Source organism: Ranitomeya variabilis, chromosome 3 (assembly GCF_051348905.1).
Source record: "Ranitomeya variabilis isolate aRanVar5 chromosome 3, aRanVar5.hap1, whole genome shotgun sequence".
Lineage (NCBI taxonomy): Eukaryota > Metazoa > Chordata > Amphibia > Anura > Dendrobatidae > Ranitomeya > Ranitomeya variabilis.
In genome coordinates this window covers 567,497,992-567,516,817 of record NC_135234.1, presented here as the reverse complement: position 1 = coordinate 567,516,817, position 18,826 = coordinate 567,497,992, and the positions used below count along the sequence as shown (strand labels likewise).

Below are 18,826 nucleotides of genomic sequence, written 5' to 3'. Positions count from 1 at the left end.
TGCACAAGTTGGCTCTTTTAGTTTCAAACGCCTGGGGGGGGGGGGGGGGTGACAGGTTCCCTTTAAGGGAAGAAGAAATCCAAACCTACAGAGCCTTGTGTAAAAAAGTTATTGCCCCGCCCCTTTTACTTAACCCCTACACTGAGAAGCCTATGCAGCGTCAATAGTAAAAACATCTAATGTCAAAAATACCGGTAATAAAAAAAATATAAAATGATTATATACTCACCTACGCCGCCTTTCCCGCTCCTCGCGATGCAAGCAGCACGTTCCGGTGGCAAGGATGGTCTGGCAGAAGGACCTGCCATGACGTCACGGTCATGTGACCGCGACGTCATCACAAGTCCTGCGCGGAAAGGACCTGCCGTGACGTCACGGTCATGTGACCGCGACGTAATCACACCCTGGGACCGGAAGCTGCCGCCTGCACCCCACACAGCCCACAGAGCTACAACGCTCCTGCGGAAGGTGAGTATATGTTTATTTTTTATTTTTTTAACCTGTGTCATACGTGGCTGGGCAATATAATACGTGGCTCTGTGCTGTATACTACGTCACTGGGCAATATACTACGTGGCTGGGCAATATACTACGTGGCTGGGCAATATACTACGTGGACATACATATTCTAGAATACCCGATGCGTTAGAATCGGGCCACCATCTAGTTTTCTAATAAAGCTGCTATTTTAATTATTTTGGTTTGTGTGCACTTTACTTGGCGCCTTCTTTCTTCTCCTTTTTTCACTTGTTTGAGGGTGCCCTGAGGTGCCAGAACAGCAGAACCCCCCATGAGTGATCCCATTTTACCAATTAAACCTCAATTAATTCATCTAGGGGAACAGTGATTATATTGAAACCACAGGTGTGTCACAGACTTTTATACCATTGGGAAAGTGAAGAAAAAAAACTATTTACATTTTTACCACCAAGATTGTGTGTTAGCCCCAAGTTTTACATTTTTACACTGGGAAATGGGTAGAAATGACAGCAAAATTAGTCCCACAATTTTTGCTGAATGTAGAAATACCCCATATGTGGCTGTACAGTACTACTTTGCCATGCGGAGAGACTCGGGAGGGACAGAGCGCTATTTGCCTCCTGGAGTGCAGATTTTCCTAGACTAGTTTGGGGATTCCATATAGAGACCCTAAGTGCTAGAAAAGCAGAATCCCCCCTCAAGTGACCCCATTTTGGAAATTATAACCTTTTGGGAATTTATCTACAGATGTCGTGAAGATTTTTACTCCATGGGTGTTTTCCAGAAACAGGCAGCAGTGGATGTTGCCGAGTGAAAATTGCAAACTGCCGCTGTAGTGACCAGTACGTTGTAGTGACAAGTACAATATGCCCAGCTCATGCTTCTGGAGACACACACCTGTAAATTAACCCCTTCATGACCCAGCCTATTTTGACCTTAATGACCTCGCCGTTTTTTCCAATTCTGACCAGTGTCCCTTTATGAGGTAATAACTCAGGAACGCTTCAACGGATCCTAGCGGTTCTGAGATTGTTTCTTCGTGACATATTGGGCTTCATGTTAGTGGTATATTTAGGTCAATAATTTTTGCGTTTATTTGTGAAAAAAATGCAAATTTGGCTAAAATTTTGAAAATTTTGAAATTTTGAATTTTTATTCTGTTAAACCAGAGAGTTATGTGACACAAAATAGTTAATAAATAACATTACCCACATGTCTACTTTACATCAAAATTTGTTGTCCAGTTTATCCTGAGTACGCTGATACCCCATATGTGGGGGTAAACCACTGCTTGGGTACACGTCGAGGCTCGGAAGGGAAGTAGTGACTTTTGAAATGCAGACTTTGATGGAATGGTCCGCGGGCGTCACGTTGCGTTTGCAGAGCCCCTGATGTGCCTAAACAGTAGAAACCCCCCCACAAGTGACCCCATTTTGGAAACTAGATCCCCCAAGGAACTTATCTAGATATATGGTGAGCACTTTGACACCCAAAGTGCTTCGCAAAAGTTTACAACGCAGAGCCGTGAAAATAAAAAATCATTTTTCTTTCCTCTAAAATTATGTTTTAGCAAGCAATTTTTTAGTTTCACAAGGGTAGCAGGAGAAATTGGACCCCAAAAGTTGTTGTCCAGTTTGTCGTGAGTACACTGATACCCCATATGTGGGGGGGAACCACTGTTTGGGCACACGTCGGGGCTCGGAAGGGAAGTAGTGACTTTTGAAATGCAGACTTTGATGGAATGGTCTGCGGGCGTCACGTTGTGTTTGCAGAGCCCCTGATGTGCCTAAACAGTAGAAACTCCCCACAAGGGACCCCATTTTGGAAACTAGACCCTCCACGGAACTTATCTAGATATGTGGTGAGCACTTTGAACCCCCAAGTGCTTTACAGAAGTTTATGACGCAGAGCCTCTAAAATTATGTTTTAGCAAGCAATTTTTTATTTTTGCAAGGGTAACAGGAGAAATTGGACCCCAACAATTGTTGCCCAGTTTGTCCTGAGTATGCTGTTACCCCATATGTGGGGGTAAACCACTGATTGGGCGCATGTCGGGGCTCGGAAGGGAGGGAGCACCATTTGACTTTTTGAACGCAAGATTGGCTGAAATCAATGGTGGCACCATGTCGCATTTGGAGACCCCCTGATGTGCCTAAACAGTAGAAACTCCCCACAAGGGACCCCATTTTGGAAACTAGACCCTCCACGGAACTTATCTAGATATGTGGTGAGCACTTTGAACCCCCAAGTGCTTTACAGAAGTTTATGACGCAGAGCCTCTAAAATTATGTTTTAGCAAGCAATTTTTTATTTTTGCAAGGGTAACAGGAGAAATTGGACCCCAACAATTGTTGCCCAGTTTGTCCTGAGTATGCTGTTACCCCATATGTGGGGGTAAACCACTGATTGGGCGCATGTCGGGGCTCGGAAGGGAGGGAGCACCATTTGACTTTTTGAACGCAAGATTGGCTGAAATCAATGGTGGCGCCATGTTGCGTTTGGAGACCCCTGATGTGCCTAAAAAGTGGAAGCCCCTCAATTCTAACTCCAACACTCACCCCAACACACCCCTAACCCTAATCCCAACTCTAGCCATAACCCTAATCACAACTCTAACCCCAACACACCCATAACCCTAATCCCAACCCTAACCCTAATCCTAACCCTAATCCCAACCCTAACCCCAACACACCCCTAACCCTAACCCTAACCACAGGCCTAATCTTAACCCTATTTCCAATCCTAGCCCTAATTCCAACCCTAACCCTAAGGCTATGTGCCCACGTTGCGGATTCGTGTGAGGTTTTTCTGCACCATTTTTGAAAAATCCGCAGGTAAAAGGCACTGTGTTTTACCTGCAGATTTACCGCGGATTTCCAGTGTTTTTTGTGCGGATTTCAGCTGCGGATTCCTATTGAAGAACAGGTGTAAAACGCTGCGGAATCCGCACAAAGAATTGACATGCTGCGGAAAACACAACACAGCGTTTCCGCGTGGTATTTTGCGCACCATGGGTACAGCGGATTTGGTTATCCATAGGTTTACATGGTACTGTAAACCTGATGGAAAACTGCTTCGAATCCGCAGCGGCCAATCCGCTGTGGATCCGCAGCCAACTCCGCACCGTGTGCACATAGCCTAATTCTAACCCTATCCCTATCCCTAGCCCTAACCCTAATGCTAACCCTAGCCCTAACCCTAACCCTAGTGCAGAAAAAAAAATATATATTTTCTTTATTTTATTAATGTCCCTACCTATGGGGGTGATAAAGGGGGGGCAGATTCGGCGGGCGCACTGCGCATGCGCCCGCCATTTTGGAAGATGGCGGCGCCCATGGAGAAGACGGACGGACTCCGGGAGGCTCGGTAAGTATGGGGGGGGGGGGGGATCGGAGCATGGGGGGGTGGATCGGAGCACGGGGGAGCGGACAGGCGGACTGAGGGGACTACGGGACAGATCGGAGGAATGGGGAGGCGATCGGTGGCTGTGGGGGTGGGGGGGGCACATCAGGGTTTCCAGCCATGGCCGATGATATTGCAGCATCGGCCATGGCTGGATTGTAATATTTCCCCACTTTTTATAGGTGAAATATTACGAATTGCTCTGATTGGCTGTTGCACTTTCAACAGCCAATCAGAGCGATCGTAGCCACAAGGGGGTGAAGCCCCCGGGCTGTAGTACCACTCCCCCTGTCCCTGCAGATCGGGTGAAATTGGAGTTAACCCTTTCACCCGATCTGCAGGGATGCGATCATTCCATGACGCCACATAGGCGTCACAGGTCGGATTGGCACCGACTTTCATGACGCCTACGTGGCGTCAAAGGTCGGGAAGGGGTTAAGAGGGCATGTGGGTGCTAAATGTTGTTTAGGCACACTGGGACTCAGAAGGGGGGGCATCTGGATTTGGGAGCGGAGAATTTGCTGAATTTGTTTTAGGGGGTGAGGAGCCAGTCAGCTCTTCCAGAGCGTTTGTGTTACCAGTATCGTGGAAGCCCCCTATATTTCCGTTAACAGATGACAGATCCGAATGGGGACTTGCATTTTTTGTGGATTGAGTTGAAGCTTTTAATGGGAACATTTTACATAACGTTTGGGATCACAGTTATCCGGCGCTCTACGCTGAGCACTTACTTTGAGGTTTCCATCTAAATCTCTGAGTGACGTGATTCAGATGAATCCATTCACTATAATGAGGCAGCAGATTTACTCTGGACTCCGTCTGGCCTCTGTTCAGCGGTGTCCTATTCAGAAGCGCACAAAATTGTGGCAGCCTGCACATTTACACAATCCTAAAAAGACGAACATTGCCAGATCGCAGGTCAGACAGCGTCCACAGTGCCTCCATGTGCCTCATTATGGTGAATCTTCCACCGAGGTTCAGTCTGAATCATGTATTTCAGAGATTTCCACAGAAATTCCGGTGTAAGAGCTCAGCGCAGAGCACAGGATAAATGTGCGCCAAGCCTTACTGCAATCTTAGGGAGGCTGAATGAAAAAAAAAACAACAATGTGAAGAATTGGTTTTATTTATGTTTTACACTGTTCCTTGTGCGGTATAAGTGATTAGGCGACTATTCTTCAGGTCTACAGCAATACCAGATTTATAGCGGGTTTTTATGTTTGGCAGCTGTCACACACTAAAAGATGCTTTCTATTGCGAAAACTAGTTTTTGCATCACCATATTTTGAGAGCTATAATTCTTCCAAATTTTGGCCCACAGAGTTATGTGAGGTCTTCTTTTTTGCGGGACGAGCTGACATTTTTTATTGGCACCATTTTTGGGCACATGACTTTTTGATCGCTTTCTATTCTGATGTTTGGGAGAAAAAAAAAGAACAAAAGACAGCAATTCAGGAATTGCTTTTTTTTTTTTTTAATACCATTCCATGTTTGGTAAAATTGGCAAGACCGCTTTATTCTTCGAGTCAGTACGATTACAGTGATACCTCATTTATATCTCTTTTATTTTTTGGTGCTTTTACATAATAAAAACTATTTTATAGAAAAAAATCATTATTTTTGCATCACTTTATTCTGAGAGCTATAACTTTTTTATTTTTCTGCTGATGGAGCTGTATGGCGGCTTGTTTTTTGCGGGACAAGATGATGTTTTCTTGGGTTGCATTTTTATTTTAATCCGTCTTTTTTATCGTGCTTTATTGCACTTTTTGTTCAGCGGTATGATGATAAAGCATTGTTTTTTGTCTTGTTTATTTATTTTTACAGTGTTCTCCAAAGGGGTTAACTAGTGTGACAGTTTTATAGAGTGGTATACAAAAAAAGGTTGCACTCTATTTTTAGTTTAGTTTTATAGAGTGGCTTGTTATGGACGCGCCGATATCAAATATGTGAACTTTTATATTTTTTTTATTTACATAAATGTATTTATTGGAAAAAGATATATATTTTTTTCCACTATATTATATATCATATTTTTATTACATTCTCCCAGGATGGGACATTACTGTAAGGTGCGCAAAGTATCAGATCAGGATCTGACGGGCAGGGAAAGAGGCATGCAATCTCAGCAGGCGCTCACAAGCCACCTTCCCTGCAGGACCCGGAAGGACTTTACGGCCATCTTGGGGCCGGGGTCTGCACGGAGACCATCAGGACAACGCGATCGAATCGCGTTGTCCTGATGTATGCGTGCAGGGAGCCACCTCTCTGCGTGATGCCCCTCTATGTTGTGGCATCCGAAGGAATTAAATGCCCACGATCGGTGCTAGCACCGATCATGGGTGTTGCTGCAGGGTGTCAGCTGTCACATACAGCTGACACCCGCATCCGATCGCCGCTGCGCTCAACGTGCGGCCGCGCGATCGCTGCGCCATACTAGTACTGCTGTTTGTGGGAACACAGTTCCCGAAGAGCAGTACTAGTACGATACTATCAGTCTGGAAAACTTTAAATAGCCATTTCTCAAACTTTGGGACACCAGCGAACCACAGTGAGAGCCATTATCCACAAATAGCAGAAACATGGAACAGTGGTGAACCTTTTCCAGGAGTGGTCGACTGACAAAAATTACCCCAAGAGCACAGGACGATTCATCAAAGAAGTCACAAAAGACCCCACAACAACATCCAAAGAACTGCAGGCCTCACTTGCCTCAGTTAAAGTCAGTGTTCATGACTCCACCATAATAAAGAGACTGGGCAAAAATGGCCAGAAAGGCAGAGCTCCATCACGAAAACCACTGCTGAGCAATAAGAACATAAAAACATCTTGATGAATCCCAAGACTTTTGGGAGAATACTCCGTGAACTGACAGACAAAAAGATTACTGCTGCTAACGGTGGCCCAATCTGTTATTAGGTTTAGGGGGCAATCACTTTTTCAAACAGGGCCCTGTAGGTTTGGATTTCCTTTCCCCTTAATAATAAAGACTTTCATTTAAAAACTGCATTTTGTGCTTACTTGTGTTGTTTTTGTCTAATATATAAATTTGTTTAGTGATCTGGAACATTTAAATGTGCCAAACATGCAAAAGAATAGGAAATCAGGAAGGGGGCAAACATACACAACTGTATTTGACGTTATTACAGGGTATGATAAGGACAGTTCAGCGCATACGGTAGTATGACAGCGAAAGGTGTACATATTACTGGGACAGGTCACAGAAAAATACTGGATAGTTGGATATTTGGATAATAGCACAGTAAAATACACAGAAAACGGTGGATTCATAGTTTGGAGTGTGTAGAGTTTATTAGGGGTACCCCCTTATGTTCTGTGTGTGCTATTGCCCATGACAACTATCATGGGTGAGCAACCGGAAAAAGCAACTGCTGATGGGAGACTTGATAGCATGAATACCATGCAAGAACAAATATTCTTGGCAATGGACTGGTATGAACATAGAAAGAAATGAGCAGAATTTAGCTTACCTATGATGTTCTTGCAGGGGTTGTCCTGAGTTATGGGCACCCTACAAGCAGGGCACTGGCTGTTATTTTTCAACCATAGTTCAATGCAGATGGAACAGAAGACATGATAGTTGGCACAAATGACGGGCTCTCGGACCTGCAATCAAGAAACAGGGAGATATTATTATTAATGTCCGGGGTTGAGGATAAGCAGTTTAAAACTTTGTGTATATACTGAATATACTGTATAAAGTACATATAGTGTATCTGAGGGAGTGCACAAGGCTCACGTCAGACGTGATCCAATTATGGAGCTGGACAGCAGTAAGGTATGACATGACCCGCGGCCCCATCAGCATGTATACAGCAGCAGGCACAGGCTCTCATAAAAGATGGGAAACGTTACCATGTGCTTTGTTTTCAGATAAGAGGATCGGTTACTATAACAGTACACAGGGGATATGCCTATCAGCCAATATATCCTGAACACTAATTAATATACCTGAACTTTTGGGTATAAATTAGGGAACTGATAATACAAAAAAACCTGGTAAAAAAACGGTAAGTTCACACTAAGCATTTTTTCAACATTTGTTTCAGCTGCAAAACCTGATTTCTTGGCAGGTAAGAAGCAGACTTTCCTTGGGTTTTTCTTGCATGCTAGATTTGTGTCTTGTACATGCTAATAAAGTTTAGTGTTGAAAAAAAGTCCTATTCTACAGAATCAGGATTTGGCACAAAACAATGCAGCAAAACCTGATACCTGTGTTTTTTCACCACCCATTCATTTCAATGGGTATAAAAATGCTGAAAGAAGTGACCTGCTCCACTGTGCAAAAAACCATGCAAACCACAAAATCCTGATGACAAAAAAAACAAAAAGTGGATGAGAGTGCAATTAGTCTCCTACCCACTGTGGGTAAATATTCACACGGATTGTGTATCTGCAAAAAATTATTTCTGTGGACTCTCAGTGCTGATCTTACCCTTGGCAATGCCCAATAGCAAATCCGCAAGAAATTCCACATAGGATTTTTTCTGTCAGGTCTGGACATTCCCTAAGGGCGTAGTATTCGAATGGAGTATTGTATGCGAGTTTGCAGTGCGCACGGAAAACCGCTTCTAAAGGTACCGTCACATTAAGCGACGCTGCAGCGATACCGACAACGATGCCGATCGCTGCAGCGTCGCTGTGTGGTCGCTGGAGAGCTGTCACACAGACCGCTCTCCAACGACCAACGATGCCGGTCCCCGGGTAACCAGGGTAAACATCGGGTTACTAAGCGCAGGGCCGCGCTTAGTAACCCGATGTTTACCCTGGTTACCATTGTAAATGTAAAAAAAAACCAGTACATACTCACCTTCTGATGTCCGTCAGGTCCCTGGCCAACGGCTGTCTGCTTCCCGCACTGACTGTCAGCGCCGGCCGGCCGTAAAGTAAAAGCAGAGCACAGCGGTGACGTCACCGCTGTGCTGTGCTTTACGGCCGGCCGGCGCTCACAGTCAGTGCGGGAAGCAGACGGCCGTCAGCCAGGGACCTGACGGACATCAGAAGGTGAGTATGTAGTGTTTTTTTTTTTACATTTACAATGGTAACCAGGGTAAATATCGGGTTACTAAGCACGGCCCTGCGCTTAGTAACCCGATATTTACCCTGGTTACCATTGTAAAATATTGCTGGCATCGTTGCTTTTGCTGTCAAACACGACGATACACGGCGGATCTGACGACCAAATAAAGTTCTGGACTTTCAGCAACGACCAGCGATATCACAGCAGGATCCAGATCGCTGCTGCGTGTCAAACACAACGATATCGCTATCCAGGACGCTGCAACGTCACGGATCGCTATCGTTATCGTTGCAAAGTCGTTTAGTGTGAAGGTACCTTAATACTCTTTTACACACACACCAGAAAAAGAGCCAACATGTCAATTTTTGAGGCGTTTTTGCTTGGAAAAAAAAAGCCTCAAATTTGGCCACTGAATCTAAAATCTGAAAAATAAAAACATAACTCTGTACACAAACAAAATGAAAAACTGTACAAAACATTTTTTTTTTTTTTCATGTTTACATATATATATTTTTTTTTTTAAATCAACATAAACTCTGTGTCAACGCACTGAAAGGTAACCAGCAGAAATACATATGAAATGAGAGCAAAAGAAAATTGTATAAATGTAGGAAAGCTGCCACGGTTTTGGAATATTTTAATTTTTAAAAAATGCTAGATAACACGTTGTTTTAATCAACTGTATTTCTGTGTGTGGGGGGGGGGGGTTAACATTTTTTAAAGCAGGCACTGGGGGCTGTCATTTTACGTTGCGGGTGTGCAAGAGTCGCTGGAGGACCCTTACACTCTGCATATACGGCGGCAGCCCCTGGGCTTTGGATATAGTGGTTGAATGCTGACCCTATCCCCAACGTTGTGGACGCATCAGAGGCAGTACTGTCCACTTCTGGCATAACAGGTCTTGGGTTGTGAGCAGTACAGGAGCGGAGACCGGAGGAGCCACTGAACATTCCCAAATCTGCAATCTCGGCCTTATTCAGACGGCTGTGATTTTTCTTGCACATAAAAACACGGACCGTTGATCATCAGAGTTTTGGATCTGAGTTTACAAGGTGCAGAGACAGTTTTTACCATCAGTGATTTTCATGTAGGGATATGTTACCTCGTTAGTCACACAGGACACGGGCTGTACACTGATGCCAGCCATATATTCTCTGGGATTTTCACGATCCCATAGACTTGTGTAGGTAATTTGGATCTGTAACCCAGATTAAAAATGGACATGTCTCTGTGATGGTTACATGGACACACATTCCAGAAAAAACACAGGCATGTGAACAGCCCCGTAGACCACAGTGGGTACAGAGAGCTTGTGCGTGACTCAGGGACGTCTGAGTGAAGCCTTTATTTACAACGCATCAGAACATTGCACAATTACCTGCTCACATCACATTAGTAATCTCCGCTCAGCTCATTAAAGGGGTTGTATCACCTATCTGCAGGAGCGTGGGGGTGGGGAGAAGGGGGGTCTGACCGCTAGGTCCCACACTTATCCTCTGATTGGAGATCTTTTATACCAATTACAAAATGGAGCTGCAAGTCGGACTCTTGTCATTCGTTCTATATGGGGCCGCCTGAAAAAGCTGAGTGCAGCCTCATAGAAAATTAATGCAGCAGCAGTTGAACAAGCGCACTGCCATTCTAACGGAGATAAAAGCACTGTTCTGATGATTGGTACATGTCCCATAAGTCGGACCCCCACCAAAAAGTTATCACCTAAGGGCTCGTAAACATAGCCGTATATTAGGACCAATGGTATCCTATGGGTCAGTGCACATATCCGACTTTTTTCTCAGAGCCGATCCGGAGGATGGGGGGAAATCACAGTATGCCCGAGTCTGATCAGATATTCGGATCTCACTCGTCCATGCAAAGTAATGAGTCTGTGGAAACCATTGGACTGCTCTGGGACGACTTCTAAGTGCAGGCTGATTTTCTGATAAAATGGGGAGAACAGTGTCTTCCCCATTAGCTGTGAGGCGAGGTCCACACTGCATCTGGCCCTTATCCCACAGTATGTCCTGATATAAACTGTAACGTTGCAACATGTGACTAATCGTGGTTTTCGGTCTCTGTCTGTCCGGCACGCTGATTGTGTAACTGTGTGGGGACAAACCGCAGAATGAGCTTTCCTAGCCAGAGGGCCACCAAACACAATAACACCGTTTTATTACAGGGGGTCATTATGGTGGACACATGCCTCGGCATCCATCAGGCCTGCACACCCTCTTAGGGGCGGCCCGCACGTGCTCTCTCTCTTGGGGCGGCCCGCGCACTCACTCTCTCTCTCTCTTGGGTGGCCCGCGCGCACTCTCTCTTGGGGCAGCCCGCACACTCTCTCTCTTTGGTGGCCCGCGCGCACTCTCTTGGGGCAGCCCGCACACTCTCTCTCTTGGAGCAGCCCGCACTCTCTCTCTCTCTTGGGGCAGCCCGCACACTCTCTCTCTCTTGGGGCGGCCCACGCGCACTCTCTTGGGGCGGCCCACGCGCACTCTCTCTTGGGGCGGCCCACGCGCACTCTCTCTTGGGGCAGCCCGCACACTCTCTCTCTTTGGTGGCCCGCGCGCACTCTCTTGGGGCAGCCCGCACACTCTCTCTCTTGGAGCGGCCCGCACTCTCTCTCTCTCTTGGGGCGGCCCGCACACTCTCTCTCTCTTGGGGCGGCCCACGCGCACTCTCTCTTGGGGCGGCCCACGCGCACTCTCTCTTGGGGCGGCCCACGCGCACTCTCTCTTGGGGCGGCCCACGCGCACTCTCTCTTGGGGCGGCCCACGCGCACTCTCTCTTGGGGCGGCCCACGCGCACTCTCTCTTGGGGCGGCCCACGCGCACTCTCTCTTGGGGCGGCCCACGCGCACTCTCTCTTGGGGCGGCCCACGCGCACTCTCTCTTGGGGCGGCCCACGCGCACTCTCTCTTGGGGCGGCCCACGCGCACTCTCTCTTGGGGCGGCCCACGCGCACTCTCTCTTGGGGCGGCCCACGCGCACTCTCTCTTGGGGCGGCCCACGCGCACTCTCTCTTGGGGCGGCCCACACTCTCTCTTGGGGCGGCCCACACTCTCTCTTGGGGCGGCCCACACTCTCTCTTGGGGCGGCCCACACTCTCTCTTGGGGCGGCCCACACTCTCTCTTGGGGCGGCCCACACTCTCTCTTGGGGCGGCCCACACTCTCTCTTGGGGCGGCCCACACTCTCTCTTGGGGCGGCCCACACTCTCTCTTGGGTGGCCCGCGCGCTCTCTCTCTTGAGGCAGCCCGCACTCTCTCTTGGGGCAGCCCGCGCGCACTCTCTCTCTCTTGGGCGGCCCACGCGCACTCTCTCTTGGGGCAGCCCGCACGCGCTCTCTCTCTCTTGGGGCGACCCGTGCGCACTCTCTCTTGGGGCGGCCCACGCGCACTCTCTCTTGGGGCGGCCCACGCGCACTCTCTCTTGGGGCGGCCCACGTGCACTCTCTCTTGGGGCAGCCCATGCGCACTCTCTCTTGGGGCGGCCCACGCGCACTCTCTCTTGGGGCAGCCCGCACTCTCTCTTGGGGCAGCCCGCACTCTCTTGGGTGGCCCGCGCGCTCTCTCTCCCTTGAGGCAGCCCGCACTCTCTCTCTTGGGGCAGCCGCGCGCGCTCTCTCTTGGGGCGGCCCGCACTCTCTCTCTCTTGGGCGGCCCACGCGCACTCTCTCTTGGGTGGCCCGCACGCTCTCTCTCGGGGCAGCCCGCACGCGCTCTCTCTCTCTTGGGGCGACCCGCGCGCGCTCTCTCTTGGGGCGGCCCGCACGACCGCGCGCGCGCTCTCTCTCTCTTGGAGCGGCCCGCACTCTCTCTCTCTTGGGCGGCCCGCGCGCTCTCTCTCGGGGCAGCCCGCACGCGCTCTCTCTTGGGGCGGCCCGCGCTCTCTCTTGGGGCGGCCCGCACGACCGCGCTCTCTCTCTCTTGGGGCGGCCCGCACGACCGAGCTCTCTCTCTCTTGGGTGGCCCACGCGCTCTCTCTCTTGGGGCAGCCCGCTCTCTCTCTCTTGGGTGGCCCACGCGCTCTCTCTCTCTTGGGGCGGCCCGCACGACCGCGCTCTCTCTCTCTTGGGGCGGCCCGCACGACCGAGCTCTCTCTCTCTTGGGTGGCCCACGCGCTCTCTCTCTTGGGGCAGCCCGCTCTCTCTCTCTTGGGTGGCCCACGCGCTCTCTCTTGGGGCGGCCCGCTCTCTCTCTTGGGGCGGCCCGCTCTCTCTCTCTTGGGTGGCCCACGCGCTCTCTCTCTCTTGGGGCGGCCCACGCGCTCTCTCTCTCTTGGGGCGGCCCGCTCTCTCTCTCTTGGGTGGCCCACGCGCTCTCTCTCTCTTGGGGCGGCCCGCTCTCTCTCTCTTGGGTGGCCCACGCGCACTCTCTCTTGGGTGGCCCGCACGCGCTCTCTCTCGGGGCAGCCCGCACGCGCTCTCTCTCTCGGGGCGACCCGCGCGCGCTCTCTCTTGGGGCGGCCCGCGCTCTCTCTTGGGGCAGCCCGCACGACCGCGCTCTCTCTCTCTTGGGGCGGCCCGCACGACCGCGCTCTCTCTCTCTTGGGTGGCCCACGCGCTCTCTCTCTTGGGGCAGCCCGCTCTCTCTCTCTTGGGTGGCCCACGCGCTCTCTCTCTTGGGTGGCCCACGCGCTCTCTCTCTTGGGTGGCCCACGCGCTCTCTCTCTTGGGGCGGCCCGCACGACTGCGCTCTCTCTCTCTTGGGTGGCCCACGCGCTCTCTCTCTTGGGGCAGCCCGCTCTCTCTCTCTTGGGTGGCCCACGCGCTCTCTCTCTTGGGTGGCCCACGCGCTCTCTCTCTTGGGTGGCCCACGCGCTCTCTCTCTTGGGTGGCCCACGCGCTCTCTCTCTTGGGGCAGCCCGCGCGCGCTCTCTCTCTCTCTCGGGGCGACCCGCGCGCGCTCTCTCTTGGGGCGGCCCGCGCTCTCTCTTGGGGCAGCCCGCACGACCGCGCTCTCTCTCTCTTGGGGCGGCCCGCACGACCGCGCTCTCTCTCTCTTGGGTGGCCCACGCGCTCTCTCTCTTGGGGCGGCCCGCTCTCTCTCTCTTGGGTGGCCCACGCGCTCTCTCTCTCTTGGGGCGGCCCGCTCTCTCTCTCTTGGGTGGCCCACGCGCTCTCTCTCTCTTGGGGCGGCCCGCTCTCTCTCTCTTGGGTGGCCCACGCGCTCTCTCTTGGGGCGGCCCGCACTCTCTCTCTCTTGGGCGGCCCACGCGCACTCTCTCTTGGGTGGCCCGCACGCGCTCTCTCTCGGGGCAGCCCGCACGCGCTCTCTCTCTCGGGGCGACCCGCGCGCGCTCTCTCTCTCGGGGCGACCCGCGCGCGCTCTCTCTCGGGGCGACCCGCGCGCGCTCTCTCTTGGGGCAGCCCGCACGACCGCGCTCTCTCTCTCTTGGGGCGGCCCGCACGACCGCGCTCTCTCTCTCTTGGGTGGCCCACGCGCTCTCTCTCTTGGGGCAGCCCGCTCTCTCTCTTTTGGGTGGCCCACGCGCTCTCTCTCTTGGGTGGCCCACGCGCTCTCTCTCTTGGGTGGCCCACGCGCTCTCTCTCTTGGGTGGCCCACGCGCTCTCTCTCTTGGGGCGGCCCGCACGACCGCGCTCTCTCTCTCTTGGGTGGCCCACGCGCTCTCTCTCTTGGGGCAGCCCGCTCTCTCTCTCTTGGGTGGCCCACGCGCTCTCTCTCTTGGGTGGCCCACGCGCTCTCTCTCTTGGGTGGCCCACGCGCTCTCTCTCTTGGGTGGCCCACGCGCTCTCTCTCTTGGGTGGCCCACGCGCTCTCTCTCTTGGGGCAGCCCGCGCGCGCTCTCTCTCTCTCTTGGGGCGGCCCGAGCGCACATGTCAGACCCACTGCAGAATTTCAAAAATACACAGGAACAAAATTCTCAATGTGAAGTGTGACACTGGCAGATGGAGCAGGTGACCACAGTCACTGAGGGCTCTGGGGAAATGCTCACACACTCACCCTGCACACTGTCTGTGTCCTCAGCTATGAGCAACACCTGACAACTCTGGGAATAACCAGAGCCAGGCGCCTGGTGGTCAGAACTTGCATCACTCCATGCCCTATGAACGTGCACAGACATGGACACTGCTCTGTACTGAGACCATAAGTCAGTGCCGGCTCGGTGTTCTTACCTTGCCCAGGCAGATGTGGCAGGTAATGGGCAGAGTTAGTGCCAGCGTTACGTTGTGTGCCATCCTGCTCCGTGCCCGCTCCTTCTCACTCCGGAATAGATCACTTTCTCTTCCTACACAAAGCGCAGCTACGGGCGGCGGCAGAGGCCAAACTTGTCCAGGCGGGAGAACGCGCGCTGCTTGGCGCCTTGCTCCCCTCTCCGCAGGCTTCCTCCTCTCTCACTATAGATGGAGGTGTGAGGCGCTGTGTGCAGCGGTCACCGGCTCTAGCGGCTGCTGTTCTGTCTGGGAGCCGGCACTGTCTGACTGCACCTCTGTTCTGTCATGTCCGTTATTACTCCCGTCATTGTGGTACATTCACACAGGGAATCCTCTGCGGATTACAGTGATGGCGCCCTGTATGGTATTGCAATGTCACATTCCCTGAAGAGTTTAGCACATGTGCACTAGAAACTGTCATTTGTGTCATAACAAAGAGGGGTATTCTGGACAGAGAAGACTAGCTGGTCATACTCCAGTGTTAATGAGGGGCTTCAGGCAGGGGTGGGATTCACATTTTTAACAACAGGTTCTGTGTTTCCACACCCATTTTTAAGCCACACCCATCCTTTCCTCAAACATACAAGTAGGGGCGCAATGTTGGGTGTCAAGTTCCTGCCGCTGCACAGAGGGAATCTCGAACCATGTCCTCTGCGGTCTCTCATTGTCCTCAGCCGCAGTGGAGCCTGCTCAGCAGAGACGTCGGTCCCAGCGCCTGGCTCGCCTTTCCAGGTTCCGCCTTTGTAACCAGCATTTATCAGCGGCGCGCAGGCGTCCCTGGAACTGTCCTGCTTTAAATCTACTGAGCATACCCACGGGACGACCTCTCATTGGAGGTCGGGGGTCACATGCTCAGGTCCTGTAGCGTTTCCGATTGAATCACTAGGAAGTTCCCAGAAGGCTACAGCTATAAAAGGTTTGCATGGCTGCTTGGCCATGTGCTAGTGTAAACTTGCTTACGTGTGTGTGTCTGTCTATGGATGAAAGCTCCGAATCATTCCCATCCCTTGAGTTGTTGACTGCTTGCGAATGGTGGAAGCTTCCTAGCACCAGACAGTGCTATCCCGCACATCTAGACACGAATTACTGTGTCAATTTGCAGCCACCGCCAGTGCGGCGCCGTGCGCAACCGGTGCGCTTTCCAAGCCCTAGTTAGGGTGGTTAGAGGCATCCGCCAGAGCGGCGCTGTACGCACTCTGTGCGGTAAATCTTTAAGTAGTCCTGACAACCGGTCAGTGTAGGGTGGGAACTCCCACTTGATCTCGGCATCTGACTCAGGGCGCCCTCAGGTGCGGGCTCAAAAGCTACCGAGGGTCAGAGCGAGATCAATCACCAGCATAGTGGGGGTGAATTTCAGGGATCCCACTAGCGTCCATCTGCTGCACCCTGTGACTGCTAACCGGGCACAGCATTTCCTTTGTTTCCCTGCGACTCTGTGAAGCAACAAAGTTCGCATCAGTTCATACCGAGTGACGGGACCCGTGTTTATTCTGGCGTAGTGCCGCCATTACCTAGCAGCAGGTTCCATCTCTGCACGGTGGACCCCGGGCTGCGAACGCACCTTATAATAATAATAATTTTTATTTATATAGCGCCAACATATTCCGCAGCGCTTTACAACTTATAGAGGGGACTTGTACAGACAATAGACATTACAGCATAACAGAAATCACAGTTCAAAATAGATACCAGGAGGAATGAGGGCCCTGCTCGCAAGCTTACAAACTATGAGAAAAAGGGGAGACACGAGAGGTGGATGGTAACAATTGCTTTAGTTATTTGGACCAGCCATAGTGTAAGGCCCGGGTGTTCATATAAAGCTGCATGAACCAGTTAACAGCCTAAGTATGTAGCAGTACAGACACAGAGGGCTATTAACTGCATAAAGTGTATGAGAACACGATGCAAGGAACCTGATTATGTGTTTTATTTTTTTTCTATTTTTAATAGGCCACACAGGGATAGTTAGGTTAATGCGTTGAGGCGGTAGGCCAGTCTGAACAAATGCGTTTTTAGGGCACGCTTAAAACTGTGGGGATTGGGGATTAATCGTATTAACCTAGGTAGTGCATTCCAAAGAATCGGCGCAGCACGTGTAAAGTCTTGGAGACGGGAGTGGGAGGTTCTGATTATTGAGGATGCTAACCTGAGGTCATTAGCGGAGCGGAGGGCACGGGTAGGGTGGTAGACTGAGACCAGAGAAGAGATGTAGGGTGGTGCTGAGCCATGGAGTGCTTTGTGGATGAGGGTAGTAGTTTTGTACTGGATTCTGGAGTGGATGGGTAGCCAGTGTAATGACTGGCACAAGGTAGAGGCATCGGTGTAACGGTTGGTGAGGAATATAATCCTGGCAGCAGCATTCAGGACAGATTGGAGCGGGGAGAGTTTGGTAAGAGGGAGGCCGATTAGTAGAGAGTTACAATAGTCCAGATGGGAATGAATAAGAGAAACAGTAAAAGTTTTTGCAGAGTCGAAAGTAAGAAAAGGGCGAATTCTAGAAATGTTTTTGAGATGCAGATAAGAAGAACGAGCCAGTGATCGGATGTGGGGGGTGAATGAAAGCTCAGAATCAAGTATAACCCCAAGGCAGCGGGCATGTTGCTTTGGAGTAATGATTGAACCGCACACGGAGATGGCAATGTCAGGCAAAGGTAGGTTAGTAGAGGGAGAGAACACGAGGAGTTCAGTTTTTGACAGGTTCAGTTTCAGATAGAGGGAGGACATGATGTTAGAGACAGCGGTAAGACAATCACTGGTGTTTTCTAAGAAGGTCGGAGTGAAAGCAGGAGAAGAGGTGTATAATTGGGTGTCATCAGCATAGAGATGGTACTGGAACCCAAATCTACTGATTGTCCAATAGGGGCAGTATACAAAGAGAAGAGGAGGGGGCCTAGGACTGATCCTTGAGGAACCCCAACAGTAAGGGGAGAGGAGGAGGAACCAGCAAAACATACAGTGAAGGATCGGTCAGAGAGATAGGAGGAGAACCAGGAGAGAACGGTGTCCTTGATGCCAAAGGAGCGGAGCATAGTGAGGAGGAGCTGATGATCCACAGTGTCGAATGCTGCGGAAAGATCCAATAGAATTAGCATGGAGTAGTGACCATTAGATTTAGCTGTTAGTAGGTCATTAGAGACTTTAGTGAGGGCAGTTTCAGTAGAGTGTAAAGAGCGGAAGCCAGATTGAAGAGGGTCGAGAAGAGAGTTATCTGAGAGATAGCGGGTAAGACGGGAGTGGACGAGGCGTTCCAGGAGTTTAGAGATGAAGGGAAGATTAGAGACAGGTCTATAATTAGCGGCACAGTTTTGGTCGAGGGAGGGTTTTTTAACCCCTTAAGCCCCGAGGGTGGTTTGCACGTTAATGACCAGGCCAATTTTTACAATTCTGACCACTGTCCCTTTATGAGGTTATAACTCTGGAACGCTTCAACGGATCTTGGCGATTCTGACATTGTTTTCTCGTGACATATTGTACTTCATGTTAGTGGTAAAATTTATTCGATATAACTTGCGTTTATTTGTGAAAAAAACGAATATTTGGCGAAAATTTTGAAAATTTCGCAATTTTCCAACTTTGAATTTTTATGCCCTTAAATCACAGACATATGTCACACAAAATACTTAATAAATAACATTTCCCACATGTCTACTTTACATCAGCACAATTTTGGAACCAAAATTTTTTTTTGTGACGGAGTTATAAGGGTTAAAAGTTGACCAGCAATTTCTCA

The 18,826-nt window shown here is 50.5% G+C and overlaps 1 protein-coding gene across 2 annotated transcripts in view; it reads right to left on the bottom strand.

Annotated features, from left to right (window-relative positions):
- The window catches only part of OBI1 (ORC ubiquitin ligase 1), an 81,856-nt gene extending 66,004 nt beyond the window's left edge, over positions 1-15,852 (bottom strand). The window contains exons 1-2 of one of the 2 annotated variants that reach the window (XM_077297187.1): positions 15,681-15,852; positions 7,374-7,509 (exon numbers count right to left, since the gene is read on the bottom strand). In XM_077297187.1, coding sequence (XP_077153302.1) covers positions 7,374-7,509; positions 15,681-15,761 — 217 coding nt within the window. In that variant the 5' untranslated portion in view covers positions 15,762-15,852. Of the gene's footprint in view, positions 1-7,373; positions 7,510-15,057; positions 15,456-15,680 lie in introns of those variants that run through there. The other variant, XM_077297189.1, reaches the window with a different exon arrangement.
- Positions 15,853-18,826: the final 2,974 nt, after the last annotated feature.